Raw genomic sequence first — 17537 nt, 5'->3', positions numbered from 1 at the left:
TCTCCTTTATCAGCATCATCAAGGAAGGAAGGAAACAGTGAAGAGCAGGGTTGTCAGGGCAGAAGCTAGCAGGAAGATCACTTAGCTTTCATTTTTTCTTTTCTAAATCAACTGTAGACCATTTCCTGCTTTAATATCCACTGACATTCTTTATATTTATTCATTCAGTTCTTCCAAACACTACTTTGATGATATTTTATAACCAAATAGCTAGAAAATATCCTTTACTGGCCTAGAAAGAGTGTCTCTAATTACAGAATGTATAAATATGATCCCCGCTCAGGGATACCCACACTTTTTATTTTGAAATGATATTAGATTTATTTTTTAAATTTTTATTTATTTATGATAGTCACACAGAGAGAGACAGAGAGAGAGAGAGAGAGAGAGAGAGAGAGGCAGAGACATAGGCAGAGGGAGAAACAGGCTCCATGCACGGGGAGCCCGATGTGGAATTCGATCCCGGGTCTCCAGGATCGCGCCCTGGGCCAAAGGCAGGCGCTAAACTGCTGCGCCACCCAGGGTTCCCATGATTTTAGATTTACAACTAAGTTCCAAATATAGTATAGGGTTTCTCAAACACACTTCACCCAGCCTTGCATGATGTTACCTTCTTATAATAATGATTCTGATACTATTTTTAACCCCACCATCCCATCCCTGTGGTCACTAGTGATGCTGAATATGTTCTATCTGGGGATGCCTCGGTGGCTCAGTGGCTGAGCATCTGCCTTTGGCTCAGATGGTGATCCTGGGGTCCCAGGATCAAGTCCCGCATCGGGCTCCCCATGGGGAGCCTGCTTCTCTCTCTGCCTTTGTCTCTGCCTCTTTCTGTGTGTCTCTCATGAATAAATAAATAAAATCTTTTAAAAAAGAGAGAGAGAATATGTTCTATCTGGCCCTCTAGCTCTCTTGCATCCCATAGGAGGCCGATTGGCCCCTTTTGGCTTCTGATTGGATCCACCAATGAAAGCAGCAGAAAACTGGAGAGCAGGGTATTTATTTCCATCCCCAGTTCCCCAAAACTTTGTCTCTGCAGAAACATCCTGTTACCAAAGGCCATAACAAAAGCCCCTACTCTGTCTCTTCAACTACAACTATTCTTTCTCTCTGGGTTCCTGCTCCCACTCCCTGGCCCCTTCAGGCCTAGGAGTGGTGAGAAATCTCTGCTGTCACTAGTCCTGGGATGCTTTGCCATCCCTAGTTTTTCCCTTAACCCTGCCCATAGCTTTTAAACAATTCCTTTATTAAATTCCCCTCAATGTCCCCAAATGACCGTTAATCTGATTTTTTCCAAAGACAATGATTGATGACCTACCCAAAGTGGTATTACCTTAAAATCAACATTCCCTTAAGGGAATATATCCTATTACCCTGACACACCAAGTAGAGAGTATTTACATAAAAGTTTCTACCACAATGAGTTCCAAATCATACCATTCACAAGTCCAATTTTATGAATCAATGCCTGGAATTATTTCACACCTTTACCTTACTCAAGGGTCAAGGAAACAATTACAGCACAGCCAATAAGGTGCCATGTATATATAAAATAACTCTAGTAATAATCAATAGCACTTGAACAGGAACCTGGTCCTCCAGAACCAGTGGGGACAGGAATTTATGCTGAGCCCACTCCCCAGCCCCCATCATTTGACTCCCATTTGGCCATTTGAGTGCTTTGGACAAAAACTGTCATTTCAGCTGGAGGGGAATTCTCTCTCCTATCAGGGATTTGAGGTCACTATCTGCAGTTTTAAATTTTGAACTACAATAAAATGCATATAGGTTCTTGGTATGGATAACACATTGCTTAAAAATGAGAGGTATGAGACATACCAAGCAATTTCAGCCCCACAACTGGATTCAGTATTTAGTTAGCAGGTTCAGAGTAAGATGGCACAAGATTCAATTCTGCACCCAATTTCCCTAATCAGACTCTTCACCTGTCCTACTACTTCTTCACAGATGATGAAGATGAAAATCTTTAATCAGGACACCTTCAGCATCCACCCTGACAAAGAACAAGGGACCCAGGAGATCTGAAGATCTAGGAGGCCAGAGCCAAAGGAAGCAGCGAAATTTCTGGCATAATGCAAAATGCAAAGGGAGAATTATGAAAGGAGACCACATTTTAACCTATAGACTCCCATCTCTGCTCCCCCAGGTACCAGCCATCTGACCACTAAGTCCTCATCCATAAAACCTTAAACTGAAAGTTGTACTCTTCCCCCTGCCCTCCCTTCCCAAAAATGGATTTCATTTTCTTAACATCTCCTTCAGGGTTGTACAATATTCCATATATTTTACACATATCAAACTTAAATCTGAAAAGTATTTTAGCATTTCTACTGTGGAGAACAAAATACATTATAGCCAATAAAAAATTAAAGAAAATATTTTAAAATGCCAACATCAGGGGGAAAATTATTATTTTTTCCTTTTAGGGCATTTCCCTACTCTTGTACAATTGATAACTATAGAGAAAGGTGAGCAACAATTCAATTCTGCTTGCTGTGGCACATGAAATTCAGCCACCCACAAGCACTTATTTTAAAATAAGTCAGAGTCCATTGCCATAATTCAAAAAAGCAACACACGGTATATTTACTTCTGAAATTTATTTCAGGTGACAGGACACCCACAGACTAACAAAATAAACATAGAATTAAATAGTATTCCCAAAGCCCAATTCTACTTCCTAGCAAAGGCAGATGATGATTTAGCTACCAAATTTATTCTATATTAATGTGTCCATGCAATTGACCTCTTTCTCCTATTTGAGAGCCATTTTAACAGTAGCACTAAAATGATTTCTTATTTGAAAATCTGAAGACAAAACACCTTGAGATGGATACACCCAACACAGAAAGTATTAAGAATAGGTTAAGAATTATTAAAGCAGGGCTTTTTAATGATACAATTCCATAGCTGGAGAAGGGGAAGGAAGTAAAAGGGGGTGGGTGGGTCACTATTTTGCAGAAGCAAAATAGGAGGGGTTAATTTACCTTGAAAACAACCAGTATTCTATTTGTCCAGGCCCAATGAGAATTTGTGCCAAGCAATTTCATTCATTTCACAGTGCCTAGAACATTGATGACTGTGTGGTAAATATTAAACAAATACTTGTTGGTTGATTAAAGTGTACATGGCAACGCCGTGTACACACAGGAAACAGAAACTCAAGGTGGTCAGACAAATTTGAAAGCAATGCAAGGTTTGGTTCTCCGTGTCAATAACATTTTCAAGGTACACAACTGGGGAAGCAAATGAGATAAAAAAATTTCCCACATCCATAGTTCAACATGTTGTTCCTCTTTGAGTGCTAAAACTTTATTTGCAAAAGAAAAGCTAAGGTTAGGTTAAAATAATATTAATTATTATATATATATGATATAATTTTAAAGACCAGTACATTTTATTGCTTAATATGTCTTTTTTTAATTAAAAAGGTTACTTGCTAGGTTGCTTACATTTATAGTAGCAATAGGCCACTTGAAATGTTTAACACATAAGCACTCATTTGCTAAACTAAAGCTAGCCTTGAACTTTTAGTGGTGCCATATGCTTTTAAATTAACCCTTCTAAATACTGTACAAAGCTCATAACCCAGACTGTTAGCTTAGAACCAAATTAGGTTACTACTAAATATTCATTAGGCAAACTACTGAAAATAAAGAAAACATGCATATTCCTACAGCTCTCTGAATGCCAAAATTAAAAATGATACAATGAGAATTTGGGATTAAGCAATGATAATTTGGCGGAGCTCAATGTCTTACATATTTCAAATTGAACTAAAACCTCTAAGGACCTTTTCCTTTGGAAAGCAAAACCACACATTTTAAAATAGTATCTAATGCAAGGTCTATTAAAATCACAATGGATCATAGCTGTCAACTTCAAATAGTGTCTCTCTCCTTAAGAGCATAAGTTTACACACTGGTGCAACACCACAAAGGCAGATGCTACAAAGGGATCTACCAGGAAAACAAATTTTATTCACAACGCTTTGCATATAAACTTTTCCTTCTGCAGACTTGTGTAGAGTTGAAAATAAAGGATGCTAATATGCACATCATGCAGCACATCAAAAAAAGAGAGAGAGAGAGAGAGAGGGAGAGAGAGAAAAAAACACTTCAGTTGAGTGAAAATTCATTTATCTACTGAAAATCTGGGAGAATTCACATCCACTGTACTCCAAATTTACTCCTAAGTGACAGAAAAATACTCTATGAAATGGCAAAAAAATTAAATATGATTTAATCAATAGCTGATTACCTTTAAAACTTTGGGCTTCTTTTCCCTCTGGGGCCTCTTGTTTTCTTTTATAACCTAAAAAAAATCAAATTGCAAAATGAGCCTCCGTTTAAGAAAAAAAAAATTAGCTCCCACCTCCCCCCAAAAATTTTTTTTTGGCTATTTCTCTATAAAACTATTTAGACCATTTAAAATTATCAACATGTTTGCTAGGCAGAACCTAAAGAGCTCATGTAAAATGTATACTTTAAAAGTCACTGAAAAAAAGCCTTGCATAAAGATGAAGTAGGGAAATACCCTTTTTTCCCCTTAAAGACTGTCTTAATTAGCCTCTGCATTCTTCACAGCGAAGCCCACGAGGTAGCCATCTTGCTTGCTTCTGCAGAGGAAGCCTCTACAGTGGAACAGTTCTGCAAACTGCTTTTTGGTATTATTATCATGGTGTTTAAAGGCAGCCCTGGCCTGCCAGCACTGTAGACGTGCTGGGCATGCCTTTTGCAAAAACAGCCCCACAAAGAGTGCAGCCAATGGCAATGCAGAGCTTAGCAACTCCAAAGTGATCTTCTCTGCTAGCCTTCCTAGACAAAGGATCTCCTGTGCGGCTCCGCTCTCACCACAGGACACAGGCAGCCACAAGCTGCGACATGGAGTGCGCTGCAGAGGATCTGGTCGCGCCGAAATCACAGGAGGCTTCAGCAAAAACAATGCACACAAATCCCCCAGGTCTCCGCCATCGGATCGATGGCGGAGGCTCCCTGATTAGTAACCTCTTGGCGGCTCCGAGGGCAGGTCTGCGCGGGGGGAGGGGTGCGCGGCTCTGCCTCCAACGTACAGGAGATATAACCGAGCCGAGGGGGGCATTTGGGCTTGCTGAAACTCTGGAAGGTATTGTGCATTTTTACTTTATAAGGCAAGGCTAAATATTGGCGATATTTAAGGCAGGGAGGTTATGTGAGGACAGTGTAGGCTCAGCTGTTGGGCTGCGTGTCTCATTCCCCGGGAACCACACCTCTTTGCAGCAGGCGCTTTGCCCAGAAACACAGCAATTTGATTTCTGTCAATAAATGTCCAATGACAAAGGGGGATTAAAAAACACTAATGAAGCCACTTAAAAGGAAAAGGACAGGATGAGGACAAGGAGAGGGGGAGGAGTTTTCAAAATACACTTGCCACTCTGAGTGGCTGCAGAGGAAAAGATTTCTCTCTCTTGCTCTGGACATTTCTGGTGACCTTCGTTTCCTGAAGAAATCCCTCGGGTCCAGAAGGTGGGTTCACACCTTTCAGACAAAAAGGGGCACCTTTATGGGCTTCTCTGTCTCCCAAGATCATCAACTGTCTCAGAGCATCTTTCCGTGGAGCTGCCAAACAGGTCCCCAGGCGGAGCCAGTCTGCCTACCCGGCTGATGGTCAGACGGAACCACCCACTTCCGGGGAATGGGAGCTGAGCCAGAGGTGGCACAAGCAGCTACCCACACTCAGGCACCTGGGCTGCCACCGCGCTCAGCGGGCGGTAGGCACTGGGAGAGCGGGGCACCACAGTTGGGATTTGCCAGACCCTGAGAATGCCAGAGCCAGAGAGTTAAGCTCTCTCCCTGGCCTGGCAACAGCGACAGTAGAGAAGGAACCAGGACAGCTGCTGTGAGCTGGCAGGTCTCAAGGTCACTGCCAAAATGTAGTGCAGAGTCCGGTCACAGTCCCATCACAGCCACCTTGACAGCTGCACAGATCTTGGGAAGAGAGCCTCAGCTCCATCCTCACAGGGCCAAAGTTTCAGCAACACATTTAGGGGATTGGCAGGAGGGCCTCCCTGGCTGCTCAGCCAAAGATGGGTTTTCCACTTGCAGTTGGATTCAGAACAGATTCCCACAACCAGAAATCAGGAACAGAGTGAGGGCCGGAAGGCCTGTGTTTCATCACCCGGGATTCCTAGGCTTTCGGTTGGCCACAAAAGCACGCCTTACTTGTTGGAATGGTTAAGTCCAACATGCCCTGTTTTCCCACGTTCAACTACCTCTCCCTCACCTACCCACCCTCAAAATTTTTAACACATGTAAAAAGCAAGCCTCCTTGTAGCAAAATCAGTGGATTCTGACTTAAACACATCCATCAGGGCATCCTCAAGCACACTGAGCCCACACTGAGAAGCTCTCCCTGGTGAATGAAGTAAAACCATGAAAGAGGTGGAAAAACAGGACCTAATAATACAGCGAGACTTGAAAATGGCCCTGTACTTCTTTTTCTTTTAAGTGTATGTGTGTGTGCATGCGTGAGATAAAATAAAGATAACATAAAGTCTGCCACTTTAACCATTTTTTAAAAAGATTTTGTTTATTTGAGAGAGTACAAGCAGGAGGGGCAGAGAGAGGGACAAGTAGACTCCCTGCTGAGCAGGGATTTTTCCCCATGTGGGGCCTGATCCCAGGAGGTGAGCCCAAGGCAGATGTTTAATGGACTGAGCCACCCAGGTGCCCCTATTTTAACCATTTTTAAGTGTATAGGTTAATAGCATTAAGTATGTTCACAATGTGGTGAAATGATTCTCACTCTCCATTTTCAGCACCTTTTCATTATCCCAGATACTCTGTATTCATTCAACAATAAGTTTTCATTTGCCTTCTCTCAGTCCTTGCTACTTTTTTTTTTTTTTTTTTTTTTTTTTAATCCTTGCTACTTTTTATTTTACTTTTGGGGTCTATAAATTCACCTATTCTAATATCTCATATAAGTAGTATTGCATGATGTGTGTCCTTCGGTGTCTGGCTTATTTCACTTTGCATAATGTTTTCAAGGTTCATCAACAATGTAAGATGTATCAGAATATCATTCCATTTTAAAACTCAATAGTGGGACACATGGGGGTGGCTCAGCAGTTGAGCGTCTGCCTTTGGCTCAGGCCGTGATCCTGGAGTCCCAGGATCAAGTCCCACATTGGTCTCCCTGCGTGGAGCCTGCTTCTCCCTCTGCCTGTGTCTCTGCCTCTGTGTCTTTCATGAATGGACAGATAAAATCTTTAAATAAATAAATAAATAAAATAAAACAATAGTATTTCACTGTGTATAAACAACAAATTTGTTTATCTATTCTTCTGTTGAAGTACATTTGGGTTGTTCCCACCTTCTGTCTATTTTGAGTAATACTGGTGTGAACATGGGTACGAGTATGTGAGTCCCTGCTTTCAATTCTTGTTGCTATATATCTAGAAAAAGAACTGCTGTATCATATGATAATTCTGTTTAAATATTTAAAGAATCACTAAACTTTCTACAGTGGCTATATCATTTTCCACTCTCGTCAGCAGTGCACACAAGGGTAGCCCTACATTTCTTGCATTTCAATTACACGTTATACTTCTCCACCTTGAATACCTAAATATAATTTTTAAAAGGCATCAACATATTCCCCAGCTCGATCATTCAATATTTAGTAAGGTGGGTCAGGATATATAATTATATATTTAAAATCCATCTATTACCTGTGTGATCCATGTTTGTCTCAATAAAATAAAACAAAATAAAATAAAATAAAATCAGGCTCAGACTGTTAGGTGTACTGAGTATCCAAGTCAGTGAGAAGTCCACTTTTAAAGCCCCATTGACAGGCATTTTCACTGCATGGGATACTCATGAAGCCATACAACGCTGCACTTGGCAAACTAGCAAATATTGCAGGTCTGTGTGCATTGTTCTGTAAAATGAATTAATAAATAAAGCCACAGCTCTTCTCAGCTAAATATGAGGGTTAATTCAAGTGACCAGAGCTAACATTAGCTCAAAATATCCAACTGATACTACACCATGAAGATCTGCACTTGTTCGGACACAGAATAGATTGGTAACCTATATTTGTTATGACCATCTGCTCTAAATCCTATACTTAGCGATTTGATGGTCTCTCAGCTCAGGACTTAGGTGATGGTGAGCTTTGATGGAGAAAATAACCAGACATTACTAGCAGAGAAATTGGAGGGCTGGAGAGCCATTCCCATTCTCTTATTATTTAGGGCAAAGTGCATAGAACTAGATTCAGTTGGAAGAATGGCAGATCAGAAACTATGAAACTCTGTGCCATAGTCCGACTTATTCAGAACTTGTTTTTGTCTCTTAGATCTATTTGTTCTTCTCACAAGGAATTATGATTATGAAGTTGCATAAGATGTATTTAATTTTGTAATAGTTCTAGATTATTAGGTTCTTGCAAATATTACAAAATGAGATCTCTTTTCTCTTGAAAATTGCATGATTATAGAACTAAAAAAAGAACATCAGAGAAAATTGAGCCTAACTACATTATTTCATAGGTAAACTAAGGCTTAAAGAGATAGAATTACTTAATTTACCTTATACAGCAAGTTAAAACTGGACTTGAGGAGAGGTATAACCAACCATCTACACTGCTTTCGCTATAACTCCTAATAACCTTTAAGGTTGAAAGGTCTTCAAAACCACACACTTCATTTTTAGAAGAGAGGAGAATTGGCTCAGGTTTCTAGAAGACTGGTATTTAAATGAACCTTATGTTAGGTGTGCTTTTAAAAAATAAATTTTGTGCCCTCAGAAATAAGTTTATGAGTAATTTCACATTCTACTCTTTCTAAGCACAAGCCACTCTGCATCCACAAGAAACTAGACCTACAAACACTGCTTACTAGACCTACAAAAACAGGTGTTTTCTTCTAAGGTAATCTCAGAAGTCATCACGATTCCTCAAACTTGACACTTCTCCAGAACAAAATCCTTCCAGTATTAGTCACACTCTCTTCTCCCATGAAATCCTCCTATATTTCTCTTCTCCCCTATTGCTGGGGGGGGGGGGGGGGGGGGGGGGTCATAGCTTTTCCCAGGACACCTGGGTAAAGACATATTTCAAATACCATATTTTATAAATTTTCAATCATTAAGAAAAAGATGGCTCGTTTTTTTTCACAATTCTAAAGGAGATCTCAAAGTTAGTTTGGTTTTATTTCTTAGGAGACTACAGAAACTTTCAATTAACAGGAGATCTTCCTGGGTGATTGGGTAAACAATAATGGTCTGGGTCTAGGGGGCCGATCTCCTCAGGCAGCCTTTCCCTGGCTTCCCTCCCCCACTTCCTTCCCTGTGGCTTATCTGCAGTAGCCCTTTTTCCTTCTAAGGGGCCAAGTCTACCTAATGACTACCCCATTCCCTCTAGCCATCCTGCTTGCTTCTGGTAAAAATAACTGCTCTTCAATAACAAGAATTAAGGAACAAGTGAGCGATGGGTCTCCAATAGTTGCTGAGTGAGAACTGCTGACAATGAAGTGAACCAGAGTTAATGCCAGCGACTAATGGGGCTGAAATATCACCTCTCAATTTCTCAACAGTTCTCAGTACTACCTTGAAATCAACAAGCCTACTGCATTACAGTCTAGATTCATAATTTGGACAGAGAAATCTGGTAAGAGTAACTATGGGTTTTTGCCAAAACAAAGAAATTACAAAGAATGCTGCTATTTAGAAAAATGTCCCCTTCTGTGAATTATATATTGAAGTTTGCTTCTTATTATTTGCCATTCTGTCCTGTGTGTTTTGTAATCAATAATATCCCCCCTTTTTTTATTTTTTTTAATTTTATTTATTTATGATAGGCACACAGTGAGAGAGAGAGAGAGAGAGGCAGAGACATAGAGGGAGAAGCAGGCTCCATGCACCGGGAGCCTGACGTGGGATTCGAACCCGGGTCTCCAGGATCGCGCCCTGGGCCAAAGGCAGGCGCTAAATCGCTGCGCCACCCAGGGATCCCCCCCCCTTTTTTTAAAGGAAGTTCTGTGTCTTTGGGCTTCTCCCTGTCATTCCTGCTGCAGAACTGACACTGGATAGCATTGTATCCTCAGTTGTTAGATAACCTAATAGTCTCACTAAGTCTAATAGAAAAAATTATAAGCATTTATTGTTTCACTGAGAAGCTCAAATCATTTTTCACCCACACAACTAATTTCTGAGAAAGTTAGATCTAGTTATCCCGTTTAGCCAAATCAAAATTGTTGAACCTTAAAAGACCTCACATCCAAGAACACTGTTCCCACTTAAACCTTTAAACAACTTAATAATAAAAAAATCACAATAAAAACGCATACAAAAACTTAAAAAATATTGGAGACATCAAGGGCACCTGGGTGGCTCAGTCGGTTAAGGATCTGCCTTTGGCTCAGGTCATATTCTCAGGGTCTTGGGATTGAGACCCACATTGGGCTCCCTGCTCAATGGGGAGTCTGCTTCTCCCTCTCCACCTGCTAGTGCTCTCTTTTGCTTGCTCAGTTCTTTCAAATAAGTAAATAAAATATTTTTTTAAATGTTAGGGACTTCCAATATGCAGAAATGGTGCTGGGCCTGCCACTCCTGAACCTATCAACTCAGGAGAGACACAGACAATCATGATGCAGTATAAAATGGAGATGAGCCCAGAATGCTAAGAAAGGCAGAGAAGGCTTCCCAGAGGAAGCGACATGTCCACTGAAACCCAGAGGATAAACAGGAGTTGGTGAAATTTAGAGAAAGGGAAGAAAGGGATGTGTCCTAGATGAAGGTAAGAGCATGTGCAAGGACAGGTAGTATTTTGGCTAAGGAAAAGTCACACTAGAGTATGGTTGTGAAGAGGCAAAGGGGACAATTCATATAAAAGGCTGATCACTGAGCTTGCACATGAAGAGATGGAATCAGCTTTTAATTCCCTACCATTCCAGTTTGAAATGCTGCTTTTTGTGTTCCATTCTTCAAGTTTCCATAATTAGTCCTTTCAAAAGCCAACAAGGATGCTCTTGTTAAATTGAAGATCACAAATATTAGCAACTTTCTCCAGGAAAAAACTAAGGAGAGGCGATTGGTTTATCTTAGATCTGAAAATCCTGGTTTTTAAGGTAGAAAACACCCTTGATATAACTAAATCTCCTAATCAAAGAAAAGCATGTTTTGGAAATGAATGTATGTAAAATTTTTGTTAAGATAGATCAGTTATCCAGGAAGGGTTAACTCCTTTAGTATTTGAACTCATTTGCCAGTTTCACACATTCTATAGAGACATAAACTTGTTGCCAGGTAATGTTATTCTTTCAGCTGAGTAGCTGTACCAGACAGATGCCTTTGATATTTGGAGTAAGGGGTACCCTTTGTTCATTCCAGGAATAGAATAGAGAATACCCACTATATTGGAGGCACTTCTTAATACCTTTTGGATCTCTGATTTAAGAGATCTTTTTTCCATGGAGTCTAACTCAGCTAGAGAGAAGACAGGAAATATATTTTTCAGAACGAATTAAAAAAAAAAAAACTTGCCTGTAATATTGAGTCTGTAATATTTTTAATAATAGAATGCCTAAAGTCAAATTTTCTTCCAAAGTCTGATTTTCCTGACAGCCAAATACTTATTCAAAGGGCACAGTATCTCTTATTTAAAATAAAATAGGGGCAGCCCGGGTGGCTCAGCGGTTTAGCGCCGCCTTCAGCCCAGGGTGTGATCCTGGAGACTCGGGATGGAGTCCCATGTCAGGCTCCCCGCATGGAGCCTGCTTCTCCCTCTGCCTATGTCTCTGCCTCTCTCTGTGTGTGTCTCTCGTGAATAAATAACTAAAATCTTTAAAAATAAATAATAAAATAAAAAAAATAGTCCTCAAATTTCATAGTAGAGACAGTTTTACCTTGCTACCATTTCTGTGTTTGAAGGTGATCTTTTAAAACTTTTGTAAAGCCCTTTAGAAATACCTTGTGAAGTCAGGAGGATATACTTGCCATAACAAAAAACCAAAAAGATTATTTTCATCACAGCTCACCTTAGAAATTAACAGGTATAGGAGCACCTGAGTGGCTCAGTCTCTTGAGTGACCAACTCTTGATTTTGCTCAGGTTATGATCTTCAGGTACTGAGATTGGCCCCTGCCTGGCTCTGTGCTCAGCAGGGAGTCTGCTTAAAATTCTGTTCCTCTCCCTCTGCCCTTCCCCATCCTCCACTTCCCCATGCACTCTCTTTCTCTCAAATAAAAAAAATCTTAAAAAAGAGAGAGAGAGAGAGAGAGAGAGACACCTGGGTAGCTCAGTGGTCGGGCCTCTGTCTTTGGCTCAGGTTGTGATCCCAGGGTCCTGGGATTGAGTCTTGAATCAGGCTCCCTGCAGGAAGCTGCTTCTCCCTCTGCCTATGTCTCTGCCTCTCTCTGTGTATCTCTCATGAAAAAATAAAATCTTAAGAAGAAAGAAAGAAAGAAAGAAAGAAAGAAAGAAAGAAAGAAAGAGAGAAAAGAAAAGAAAGAAAAGAAAGGAAAGAAAAGAAAGAAAGAAGAAAGAAAGAAAGAAAGAAAGAAAGAAAGAAAGAAAGAAAGAAAGAAGAGGAAGGAAGGAAGGAAGGAAGGAAGGAAGGAAGGAAGGAAAGAAAGAAAGAAAGAAAGAAAGAAAGAAAGAAAGAAAGAGAAAGAAAGAAAGAAAGAAAGAAATCAACAGGTATAGAGCTCAAGATTATAATTGTGCTAACTGCAGATTTAAGTAAAAAACTTGCCTATCTTTATTAGGAATGTTTTAGCATAAACATTATAATAGAGTTTCCATAGATACACTCTTTAAGGATTTTATTTAGTTAGTTTTAAAGATTTTTCTTAAGGATTTCATTTATTTATTTATTTAAGATTGAGAGAGAAAGAGCACACAAGCAAGGAGGAGGGCAAAGGGAGAAGCAGACTCCCTGCTGATCAGGAAGCCTGACATGGGGCTCCATCCCAGGACTCTGGAATCACAAGCCAACCCTGAGCTGAAGGCAGATACTTAACCAACTGAGCCACCCAGGTACCCGTAAAGACTTTATTTTAAGTAATCTCTACAGTCAATGTGGGACTCAGACTCACAATCCCAAGATCAAGAGTGGAATGTTTTAGGGGCACCTGTATAGCTCAGTCAGTTAAGCATCTACCTTTGGCTCAGGTTGTGATCCCAGGGTCCTGGGATTAAGTCTCACATCGGGCTGAGCAGGAAGCCTGCTTCTCCTTCTCCCTCTGCTGCTTGCTTTCTGTCAAATAAATAAAATCTTACCCAAAAAAAGGAAAAAGAAAGGAAGGAAGGAAGGAAGGAAGGAAGGAGAAAGAAATGCTCAGTCATTAGAAATGCTCTAGGAAGGAAGAAAGAAGAAAGAAGTGCTCAGTCGTTAGAAATGCTCTAACGACTGAGCTAGCCAGGCTAGCCCCCACAGATATTCACTCTTAATACCTAGTTAAGAAAATGCAATTTTGGGGACGCCTAGGTGGCTCAGTGGTTGAGCATCTGCCTTTGGTTCAGGTCGTGATCCGGGGATCCGGGATCAAGTCCCACATCGGGCTCCCTGCAAGGAGCCTGCTTCTCCCTCTGCCTATGTCTCTCCCTCTCTCTCTGTGTCTCTCATAAATAAAAGCTCTTTAGAAGAATGCAATTTGCCCCCCAAAAATGTTTGATTTCCCTCACTTCCAAGTATTTATTCAACAAGCACATTAGCTCTTGTTTAAAATAAACGATTCTTCTTTTCTTTTAAAGATTTATTTATTTCAGAGAGCATGCACGCATGCAAGAAATAGGAAAGAACAGAGGGAGAGGGAGAAGGAATCTCAAGCAGATGCTGAGCCTGGAGCATCTCAATGAGGGGCTCAGTCTCAGGACCCTGAGAACATGACCTGAGCCAAAATCAAGAGTTGATGCTCAACTAACTGAGCCACCTAAGCACCTCTGATTCTTAATGTTTTACTATCATTTATAAACTGTGAATTTCCCATAACATTGGTTCTTTAAATCACATTATTTGAGATAAGTCAAACTGCATTCACAGATGCTGTAATTAAATCTCTAACTTTCTGAACATATACCCGTATTTTATAGAACTACTTCTATTTCATTATGATAAATGATGTGTTAGTGAGTTTCAGTGGGGAGGGGTGAAAGATTGCTATACCCAACAATTCTATTAAACACTAACTATGCATGTAATAAAAAAACAATTACTTTAGATGTTTTGAAAAGAAAGTTTTGGGGTGCCTGGCTGGTTCAGTTGGTGGAGTATGTGACTCTTGATATCAGTGTTGTGAGTTCCAGCCCCACACTGAGTGTAGAGATTACTTAAAAATAAAATCTTAAAAAAAGAGAGAGAGAAGAAAATTTTATTTCCTCTTGGCCTGTCCACTTTAAAATATTATACAATATCAAATTACTATTTTAAACAAGATCAGTATGTCCCTGGTGGGTCCAAATCCCAATGATGCTATTAGATATGGAACCTCGAGCAAGTCAACCTCCCAAAGACTCAGTGAAGGAAAATGTTGACATTAGTGTTAAATGTTAAAATGACTATGAAGAGTACGACATATGGCACTTGGCTTCCAGGTGGATCCACTGCAACAACAGAGAACCATGGCTGTCACTAGGTAAGAAAACTGTGTACAAAAAACACTAATAAAAAAGATATAGGGGTGCCTGTGTGGCTCAGTCCATTGAGCATCTGCTTTCAGGTCCTGGGATTGAGCCCCACATTGAGGTCCCTGCTCATCAGGGCGTCTGCTTCTCCCTCTCCCTCTGCCCCCTGCCTAATCCCCGCCTCTCCCCTTCTCCCTCAAATTAATTAAATTAAATCTTTAAGGTAAAGAAACAACAACTGTTGGCAAGGATGTAGAGAAAAAGGTGCTCACAGACTGCTCGTGGGAATGCACACTGGTGCAGCCACTGGTAGAACGCAGTATGAAGATTCCTCAAAAAATTTAAACTAGAACTGCCCTATGATCCAGTAATTCCACTATTGTGGATTTACCCAGAGAATATGAAAACACTAATTTGAAAGGATATATGCATCCCAATGTTTATTGCAGCATTATTTAATAGCCAAGTTGTGATAGTAGCCCAAGTATCCATTGATAGATGAATAAATAAAGATATTATTCAGCCATCGAAAGGAATAAAATCTTGCCATTTGTAACAACATGGATGGACCTAGAGAGTATAATGCTAAGTGAAATAAGTCAGTCAGAGAAAGACAAATACTATACGATTTCACTCATATGTGGAATTTAAGAAACAAAGGTAAAAGAAAAAGAGACAAACCAAAAGAACAGACTCTAACTATTAAGAACAAATAGATGGTCACAGAGGGGAAGTTGTAGGGAGAGAAGGTAAATAGGTGAAGAAGATCAAGAGTATATGTATCATGATGAGCACTGAGTAACATATAGAATTGTTGAATCACTATATTGTACACCTGAAAATAATTTAGCACTGTATGTTAACTATATTGGAATTTTTAAAAAATGTAATGAGCAATTAAAATTCATTTAATCTAAAGACTCAAGATATTCAAGCACACTATTTTGAGGCATTAGAATTAGAACCACTCCCAGATAAATCTAGTATTAATAAGATTTCTGCTAGAGTGGGATGTTCTAATGCCATAATTTCATCATATCATAATCTTACATTTATTAAGAAGAATATGAAACTTTCGGTTCATTGATAATAGAATTGATAATTTGGATCTACTATCCTGATAAAGACAACTAGAAAAGCTACATAAAATATAAAAACATCTGCTTGGAGGTAGAGAAGAGTAAAAAATTACCATTATTGTGTAGAATTACCATACCAAGACTCAGAGGGGAATGAGGTCTAGGGAGAGTAAAAATATTTTAAGTAAAAATATGAAATGGAGGGGATCCCTGGGTAGTTCAGTGGTTTAGTGCCTGCCTTTGGCGCAGATCGTGATCCTTAAGTCCCGGGATCAAGTCCCGGGATCAAGTCCCGCATCGGGCTCCATGCATGGAGCCTGCTTCTCCCTCTGACTATGTCTCTGCTTTTCTCTCTCTCTGTGTATCTCTCATGAATAAATAAATAAAATCTTTATATATATATATATACATATGGAGGATAAGAGCTCCATATATATATATATATATGGAGGATAAGAGCTAAAAAGATGGTAAAAGAGAAATGTAACATTGAAAGTAAAATATAGAAGCAGTGGAACTGGCAAACTCAGAGAGTTTTAAGATTTGATTCAGGTCAAAAAGGAATTCTACTTTTGCAAAAAGAACCTGTAAGACTCTTACACAACATTTCTTCAAAGTTTCAAAAATCTGAAAGATAGCATATATTCCCTTAAGGTGACTATTCACAAGTCCACCTCATGGTCCCACTCCTCTCCATCCTCTGGGTTCTTCACATTTTGATTGTTGCCCTAGCTCAAGAACATGGTGGTAAAAATGAGCACATACCATCTAAGCCAAGTGTTCTAATCCCAGATCAACTATGTGGTCTTAGATAAGTTACTTGGCCTCTCTATGTTTCAGTGTCTTCCTTTATATGTTGAGGGAAGAATGCATATTTCATAGGATTGTTGTAAGGATTAAATCAGAGAATGACTATGTCAGTGCTTAAAATAGTATTGGGCACTTAGTAAGTACTCAAAACATGATAGTTGTTATTAATCCCTTCAGATATCAATGTTTACTGCATACCAGTCCCACATCTATGATTAGTATCATTCAGTTAAACCACCATTTGCGGGCAGCCCCAGTGGCGCAGCAGTTTGGCACCGCCTGCAGCCCTGGGTGTGATCCTGGAGACCTGGGATCGAGTCCCACGTCGGGCTCCCTGCGTGGAGCCTGCTTCTCCCTCTGCCTGTGTTGTGTCTCTGCCTCTCTCTGTCTCTATGAATAAATAAATAAAATCTTTAAAAAATAAAAATAAACCACCATTTGTTTGACGGCTACCAAATACCAGGCACTGCATAGAAATGAAGGAAAAGAAAAAAGCTCCAGCCTCTTCAGTCAAGCCAGTGCCATTTCTACAAAACAAAATTCAGGGGTGCCTGGGTGGCTTGGTCAGTTAAGCAACTGCCTTTAGCTCAGGTCATGATCTCAGGATTCTGGGATGGAGCCCTGCATTGGGCTCCTTGCTCAGCTGGGAGCCTCCTTCTCCCTCTCCCTCTGCCTGCTGCTCCCCCTGCTTGTGGTCTCTCTCTCTCTCTCAAATAAATAAATAAAATCTTAAAAAATAGGGACATCAGGTGGCTCAGCAGTTAAGCGCATTTGTCTTCAGCTCAGGGCATGATCCTGGAGTACCAGGATTGAGTCCCACATAGGGCTCCCTGCATGGAGTCTCCCTCTGCCTATGTCTCTCTCTGTCTCTCTCTTTCTGTGTCTCTCGTGAATAAATAAATAAAATCTTTTTTTAAATCTTAAAAAATAAAGTTCACTTAGAAGTGAATGACAAAATAAAGAGATTAAGCACAGCAAAGAAAAAAAATAAATTAAAAATTTCTATGTTTCAAAGGAC

At 40.1% G+C, this 17537-nt stretch overlaps 1 protein-coding gene across 4 annotated transcripts in view; it reads right to left on the bottom strand.

The window, feature by feature from the left end:
* TET1 (tet methylcytosine dioxygenase 1) overlaps window positions 1-17537 on the bottom strand; it is a 139195-nt gene that overhangs the window by 96297 nt on the left and 25361 nt on the right. For 2 of the 4 annotated variants that reach the window (XM_077894760.1, XM_077894759.1), the window contains exon 3: window positions 4282-4335. In XM_077894760.1, the coding sequence (XP_077750886.1) occupies window positions 4282-4335 (54 nt within the window). Of the gene's footprint in view, window positions 1-4281; window positions 4336-4557; window positions 4851-4874; window positions 5066-17537 lie in introns of those variants that run through there. The other 2 variants (XM_077894762.1, XM_077894761.1) reach the window with 2 other exon arrangements.

The sequence above is a fragment of the Canis aureus genome, chromosome 4 (genome assembly GCF_053574225.1).
Source record: "Canis aureus isolate CA01 chromosome 4, VMU_Caureus_v.1.0, whole genome shotgun sequence".
Lineage (NCBI taxonomy): Eukaryota > Metazoa > Chordata > Mammalia > Carnivora > Canidae > Canis > Canis aureus.
The sequence above is the reverse complement of the archived record's forward strand: the minus strand, read 5'-3'. Positions and strand labels throughout refer to the sequence as shown.